Genomic DNA, 7,864 nt, shown 5'->3' with positions numbered 1-7,864 from the left:
TGCTGTAACACTGTCCTTCCGGTGGCTGAGGGAGTTTCATATTTTCTTTAGACATCATTAGGCACCGAAGCACTTGCAGGACAACTTTGATGCTATATGAATTCTGCCATTTTGCTAGCACTGATATGGCTCTTGGGTCCACCACTCCATTAGAACTATTAACTCCATTCATATTAATTTTTGTTACAAATCTTACAAAGGGGGGTGCTTCAGGATATTTAGGTCCACATTCTATTTTAAGGCTGTATATTCGGTTTTCATAAATTGTCCGAGCCCATGGTGGCTGCCATCTTGCGTCGCTGTCGCTCGAAGGCCCCTATCATGTACTCTTGAGTGAGCTCTTAACCAACTGAGCCACTTGGCCGGCCCGGGGCTATAATGTACTGATTGTCCAAATGGACAGTCTGTGAATAGATTCTTTTCAACAGCAGTCTGTGCGAGGGTACTGGTGTGGAAAAGTTGAGGGACACAACAGTGATTAGACTTGCCAAGTGTTAGACAACCCACTGAATATAAACAGAGGGTTTGGTGTTAGTAACTAGCATTCATGCAAGGACCATCGTTAACAAACAAGGTTTATACCTTTTACTTAAAACAGACAATATATGTGCACCAGTTTTTCAATGATTTCTTTTATGTTTTAGCTTTTTTCAATAAAAAATAGCAAATGGAATGGGGAGTGGGCTACTTCCCTCTCCCCACCAAATACCAGTGCTTTTCATGATTTATGTACAAAATGGTGCAGCCCTAGCAAGTAATACTAAATGCTTTACCTGGGGCACAGTTAAGACCTATCACCTTCCATCTTTCTTCATTAGTCTTTGTATGTCAAAGACTAGCTGGCACTGTTGAAGGAGGCCTCACTTTTTATTGGTAGGAAAGGACTCAACTAAAGGGAAACTGAATTTCTAACTTTTTTCAGTAATGGTGGTTATTTTGTAAACATGACTGAACACATAGTATCACTAGTACCTCTAAGATCAGGTTTTATAATCTGTCCTACCCCATACACCTCAGGGGATCTGGCATACATCAGTATAATTTGCTTGCTATGGTAGTGGGTGGACTGTGGGGTGGTTTTAAAATTCACCCCACCACGAATGTGTACCCTTCTGTCTTTCCAGCTAACAGTCAGTGCAGTAACTGACTAGATTAAGTTGAAATGGAAGACCGAATTTGTACAACCTTCTTGAAACTTATGTTTGAATAACGCTTTCCTACTCATTTTAGGAATAGCAGGTTATACATTTTTCTCTTTACTTCAAACAAGGAAACTGTGATACAGAGGGATTAGAGACTTGCCCAAGATGTCACTGTTAGTTTGGGTTTGAACCAAAGAATCTGGGATATCTGTTACCTGAAAGGCTATAAACATCCCCACCTCCAACATGTTTTTAAAGGTTTTGCCTTTTAATGGCAGTTAAGATTTATAATATATTGGCTTCCCTCCACCTTTTTGGGGGGATGGAGAATGACAAGAAGATGTATTTTAGGATCAAGCATTACTCTGGCTGACGTGGAGAACAGACTGGAAGAAGGTAACGAGGGATGAGAAAAGGCCAGTTTGGAAGCCTTTGCAGGGTTTCACATGGTAGGTAGATGAAGGTGGCTGGTTTAGAATAGATAAGAGCGAGCGTACACGGTGCTAAAGGGACATATGTGCAATAAGCTTCAGAAGCAGAAAGGATAGGACTTTGTGATGGACGTCAAGGATGATTCCCAAGTTAGTGGCATGGATGGATGGTGGTGACATTTTCTGAGATGGGGGCTATCGGCAGCGGATCTGGGATGGGCAGTATTTCGAAAAATTTCATCCCAACCAAATCTCCGCGCCCACTGCCCCAACTGGGTCTAATTTCGGGGCAAGTTTCGGGATCTCCCTTAACTGTAACTGTCCAGAGCTAAGAACAAAAAGAGCAAAGCAGCTGGGCAAAGCCGAGACCGGACCATGCTGCCGCGGTGGACCTTTTGAGGCCCAGCGGCACCCCGTCCCGAGCCTGTGGGCCTTCTTGTCTTGTCCCACACTCACCTTGTAGCTAAGGTCCTCTTTGTGAGGGGCCGAGTTGTCGGGAGAGACCAGCCCGGCTCCGTTTTCTGGGCGTGCCTCCCGGAAGGGCATCTCCATCGAACGCAAAATACGCAGGACGCGCAGCCCGGCTAGCACCCCAGTAGCCTCCGGCCCCCAGACTCAGCACGCTCACAGTCCCAAGGCTCCACCCCTCCCTTTCCCTTTCCCATGGTTCCTACCAATAGCGTCTGCGCGTTCACTGGGACGCCTGCGCAGTCCGGGTCTGCCGTGGGCGCAGTTCCGCGCGTGCGCACAGATGCTTAGGGAAGCGCGCGAGCAGAGCCGGGCTGTGAAATCTGCGAGGCTCCTGAGCGGTCCCCTAGCGGATCTAATGTGGAAAGACTTTTGTGACATCTTCACTCTCTCGCAACCAACCAGTAGACTGTGAGTTGTACGCGCCCCCCAGTGGTAAATATGAAGAATACAAACGCAGTGGAAATTCTAGTTAATATTTGTTATGTAGGCAAGGATATGAAGCTAGGCCTAGATGTGAGATATATTGTTGGCAACGGAATTGTACACACTTGGTAAAGTTTTTGTTAACATGTTGTTGGGTTTAAAAGGAAAATGCAGGATGCCCAGTTAAATATGAATTTCCGATAAATGAATAACTTTTTAGTATAAGTACATCCCACACAGTATTTGCAGCATCTCACTCCTATGGGACAAATTGTCCGAAACTTGGGAACAGGTAAGAGATTATTGGGTGTTCTTTCAGTGCTTTTGTGGGCCTGAATTTCTGTTGACTGGGCTATTTTACAATTCTGTAGGGGCAGAGGTTAACCTGTAGATTTTTGTCTGGCAGAGATGCAAATAATTTCTATTTGATGGACCAGATAACCCCACAGGTTATGATTTATTGTTCTGTAAGACGTTAATCCGTTTTGTGTCTCACCCTGCAATTCTAAGCTAACGTTTCCTTATTAATATAGGCCTATCTTCTCATAGACTCTGAATTGGTTTAAATGTCTTACCTGTTCCCATCAGTTAGAATTGAATAAAATTTTGACATATGTTAATTTTATATTTGCATGAGAAACATGATTTTATATTTTTGAAAATTATACTTTAACATTGGAAATCTCAAGGTTCCCTGGAGCTGCCCAAGTGAACTCACATGATGGAGCCAAACTCTATGCTAAGGAAGTATACATAATGGGTTGTTTAAGCCCATGCTTATCTTTTATTGGCTCTTTGTGTAAATTCAAAGTGGTTATAGAACTAAGTTTACTGTTTATTTTTCCTTTTTAATGATTTAAAAAAATTTGGGTTTTGTTTCGGATTTGTGCATGGCTAAGTTATTATACATTGGTAACATCAGTGATTGGGAATTTGGCTTTATGGTCTAATCACTTGGTGATACCTGGGTGATGGAGATCTAGTCTCTATTAGAAGAGAGAGGACAGAGAATGCAGTTTTTTAATCTTTTTGTTTGTCCCTTTTAAGCTCAAATTAATTAAGAATTTTGTACCCACTGGGAAGGAGAACAGTTTTTTGAGATATGGCTGGTGAGTTTTTGTGTTTACTTTCAACCTGAGATTGAGGTTGTAAAACTGAAGCTGTAAACTTTCTGTGTGTCTGTGTCTATAATTTAGACCAGCTTTTATATTTTACTATGAGAATGTAAAACGTTTTCATACTTTTGGAGGGTATTAATAAATTCCATTATAATGTCTCTTAAAGGATGACCTATAGACATGATTATGCACTTGTATAAAACCCAAAATTAAAAAAAAAAAGCCCAGAATTTTTAATACTTTAAATGTGCTAGACTTTTAAGAAAAAAAAAAGTTCTTCTTACAGAAACTGCTAGCTTAGAAACATTTGAAGCATATGTTTGGATATAGTAAAGTGAGTTTTTGGAGAAATCAGACTGGATTAATAATTTGGTTTAAGGAAAAAATGCATTTATCAATACTTAGTAAAATATAGGTACATGCTTTATTTTTTATGACTTTTAGATTTGTTTTCTCATGAAGAGATTATTTAATCTGAATTTCCTAATTCGTATTTGGTTTACTGATTAAATAAGCTAGCATTACTAATATAGCATATTTAAATTTATGACAAATGTAAGTTAGTAGTCACTAAAACGAGTAATTATTCAGACAGAATGAGATACCCCAAATGCCAGTTAGTAGGCAGGTGCCCTTCTCGCTATGTAATATCACCTGAAAGTCTTGTTTAAATACAAATAGTTTTCTCAGTCCTTTTCTCAGATTTACTAAATCAAATCTTTGTGGATGGGATATTGTTGTCTGCTGTATAACATAGTGCTAACCATTTGGTTTGTTGTAGGAAACAGACCAGCTAAACAAGAATATAAGGAAGGGAATGAGTGGTGAAAATGAGTCTACAATCATAGGTGGGACTTTATAGGTCATTCAAAGGATTTGCTTTGAGCAAATTTGTTTGAAAGAAACAATAATTTGAATTAAGATAGGTGGAACAGAATAGTCCACATACATGCAAAACGTATTTGTCATTTTTGTTGTGCAAGTGGAAAGCAGTTGAATTCTAGTGTTTCTGTACTTATGTATATGTACAAGATCATGTATATGTACTATGATTTCAGGGTCTCTTCGTAGTGCAGAGAGAAAGTAAGATAATTTTGCCAGATATTTTTATTATTCTTTGGAATTGGTTTTTCTAATATAAAATTAAATTACAACTAATGGAAAGGAATAGTGGTGATGTGGGAAAAGAAAAAGATTTGTTTATAATATTTATTTTTAAGGCCAATTGTTTGTTATAATCTATTCTTATTACCAAATGAAATAATTGGAAATGTAATGTGTAGTATTAATTTTTTTTCTACCTGGTAACTGTTGGGAGCTGGCTGCACCTCAGTGTCTGACATGGCCTATCACACTGCTATTGTGACAAATCCTGAAGCTCTGGCTGAGAAACAGANTTTAGGTACGATCATAAATTTCTACAGAAAGCCTACAAAAGACTTTCTGTATGTTTCCATAGAATATACACAAAAAACTTACTTTTGCTTTCAGATAGCATTTCTGTTCGGTCTGCAAGAAAGAATATGTTGCTGTTCTGTTGCTGCCTATATACTTTCTGAAAAACATAATTTAGGCTAATATTACGATTTGATCTAAAAAAGCAACAGATGTCAAACCTCTGAACCGTATTACCGCTTATTCTCGAACTTCAGTAACATTTTCAAAACAATACCTTAGCATACCGATAAACAAACAAAAGTTACCCATTATCCTGACATCTAGAAATTGCTACCATTATCACTGAGGTAACTCTTTTTTCTCTGCATGTACCATAATACCATTTTTAACAAAAGAGACTCCTACACATTTATAATTTATAAAACGTCTCCTATAAATACACATTTATAATTTGCTTTTATCTATGAACAATATAGTGAGAATACCATTTTCTTATTAATAAGTGTTCTTTCACATTACTGTATGAGTATAACATATTACAATTTATTTAGTCGATCCTCAAGTTTTAGATATTTAAGGTGTTGCCAGCTTTTCACTATTATAAATTAATGTTGTGATGAATGTCTTTATAACTAAATCTCTGTGCACTCCCATGATTCTTTCCTAAATATCAATTCCTACAAATGAAATTATTGGGTCAAAGTGTTATATACCTCAAAGATTTTGATACATTCTGCCAAATTTTCTCCAGAAAGTTTGTATCAATGTGCTTCAGCCTCTAATATTCCACAAGTGATAATATCAGAAATGCTTAACCTGTGAGTTATCAAATAATCTTTAATAAGCTTTAAAGGTCACAAAATCATTTCTTCTGAACTATAAAATGTAATTTTTGACAGTATAACTACAGATGAATCAGTAGCTTGCTTATTTATGAATGCATTAAATAACTATGTTAAATATTTAGAAGATTTGTATAAAAAATTTTGAGGGATAGGAGGGGAAGTAATTTATCCTTTTTGTTTTTCAACAATTACCCACTTTCACTCAAAGAAATAGTTCCCTCTCTCAATATATTTAAAGTTCATTTATTTCTAAAGAAAACATCAAATTCAAGTAAAAAATAAAAATCATTAGTGAATACAGCTCCTAGATCACCATAGTACAATTAGTATCACTTGGTTCAGGTAGTGTGAATTCTATATGATGGGAAAAATATATCATCAACTATGATTAATATATAGATATCTATATGTGATTTTATATAATCTTGGACACTTCACTTTTGCAATTTAAAAAGATGATGAAATCTTATAAATCATATATAAAATTCTTACAATTTTAGTATATAGTTAATAAGATATAATCAAACCCTCCCATACATAATACTATTCAGAATCACTCTAATAACTCACCCTGTTTTTCTTCAGGTTAGAAAGTTCATCCACAACAACTTTTTGTTCTTTAATCTATTGAAATTAAAAAACAAAACAAAAACTTCTTAAATCAGAGGTTCTCAAAGTATGCTCAATGAGGGCCCATTAAAAAAAGTAGAGATGGGATAAGGGGCTATAATGTACTTTTTTTTTTTTTGTTATAGCACAACTTATATATTTCAAATGAACAAAAAATTAGTATCATTTACAGTATCTTAAGATAAACTGCTTTTGAATGGGAGCTTCCTTTCCAGTACTTTGAGGTCTACAAGACGTAGCTAGAAAATTTACTACTGTGGAAAATGAAGACTGCTTAAATTGAATAGGGGCAGGGAGAGGGCCTGTGGTTTTTCTTTTTGATTAACTGCTGTAACACTGTCCTTCCGGTGGCTGAGGGAGTTTCATATTTTCTTTAGACATCATTAGGCACCGAAGCTCTTGCAGGACAACTTTGATGCTATATGAATTCTGCCATTTTGCTAGCACTGATATGGCTCTTGGGTCCACCACTCCATTAGAACTATTAACTCCATTCATATTAATTTTTGTTACAAATCTTACAAAGGGGGGTGCTTCAGGATATTTAGGTCCACATTCTATTTTAAGGCTGTATATACGGTTTTCATAAATTGTCCGAGCCCATGGTGGCTGCCATCTTGCGTCGCTGTCGCTCGAAGGCCCCTATCATGTACTCTTGAGTGAGCTCTTAACCAACTGAGCCACTTGGCCGGCCCGGGGCTATAATGTACTGATTGTCCAAATGGACAGTCTGTGAATAGATTCTTTTCAACAGCAGTCTGTGCGAGGGTACTGGTGTGGAAAAGTTGAGGGACACAACAGTGATTAGACTTGCCAAGTGTTAGACAACCCACTGAATATAAACAGAGGGTTTGGTGTTAGTAACTAGCATTCATGCAAGGACCATCGTTAACAAACAAGGTTTATACCTTTTACTTAAAACAGACAATATATGTGCACCAGTTTTTCAATGATTTCTTTTATGTTTTAGCTTTTTTCAATAAAAAATAGCAAATGGAATGGGGAGTGGGCTACTTCCCTCTCCCCACCAAATACCAGTGCTTTTCATGATTTATGTACAAAATGGTGCAGCCCTAGCAAGTAATACTAAATGCTTTACCTGGGGCACAGTTAAGACCTATCACCTTCCATCTTTCTTCATTAGTCTTTGTATGTCAAAGACTACCTGGCACTGTTGAAGGAGGCCTCACTTTTTATTGGTAGGAAAGGACTCAACTAAAGGGAAACTGAATTTCTAACTTTTTTCAGTAATGGTGGTTATTTTGTAAACATGACTGAACACATAGTATCACTAGTACCTCTAAGATCAGGTTTTATAATCTGTCCTACCCCATACACCTCAGGGGATCTGGCATACATCAGTATAATTTGCTTGCTATGGTAGTGGGTGGACTGTGGGGTGGTTT

At 37.4% G+C, this 7,864-nt stretch overlaps 2 protein-coding genes and 1 pseudogene across 2 annotated transcripts in view; all 3 read right to left on the bottom strand.

The window, feature by feature from the left end:
- LOC109372952 (ubiquitin-conjugating enzyme E2 variant 1) overlaps nt 1-2,125 on the bottom strand; it is a 4,299-nt gene extending 2,174 nt beyond the window's left edge. Inside the window, exons 1-2 of the mRNA XM_083287474.1 lie at nt 2,030-2,125; nt 4-316 (exon numbers count right to left, since the gene is read on the bottom strand). Of these exons, the coding sequence (XP_083143600.1) occupies nt 4-316; nt 2,030-2,125 (409 nt within the window). The remainder of the gene's footprint in view (nt 1-3; nt 317-2,029) is intronic.
- The window catches only part of ASNSD1 (asparagine synthetase domain containing 1), a 13,334-nt gene extending 6,858 nt beyond the window's left edge, over nt 1-6,476 (bottom strand). Inside the window, exons 1-2 of the mRNA XM_019626500.1 lie at nt 6,399-6,476; nt 5,065-5,140 (exon numbers count right to left, since the gene is read on the bottom strand). The gene's annotated coding sequence lies outside the window, so the exon portion shown is untranslated. The remainder of the gene's footprint in view (nt 1-5,064; nt 5,141-6,398) is intronic.
- A 78-nt stretch (nt 6,477-6,554) lies between these two features.
- The window catches only part of LOC109372951 (ubiquitin-conjugating enzyme E2 variant 1 pseudogene), a 10,891-nt pseudogene continuing 9,581 nt past the window's right edge, over nt 6,555-7,864 (bottom strand).

The sequence above is a fragment of the Hipposideros armiger genome, unplaced genomic scaffold, assembly GCF_001890085.2.
Source record: "Hipposideros armiger isolate ML-2016 unplaced genomic scaffold, ASM189008v1 scaffold_680, whole genome shotgun sequence".
Taxonomy (NCBI): Eukaryota; Metazoa; Chordata; class Mammalia; order Chiroptera; family Hipposideridae; genus Hipposideros; species Hipposideros armiger.
Note: the sequence above shows the minus strand (reverse complement) of the source record. Positions and strands in the feature narration are given on the sequence as shown.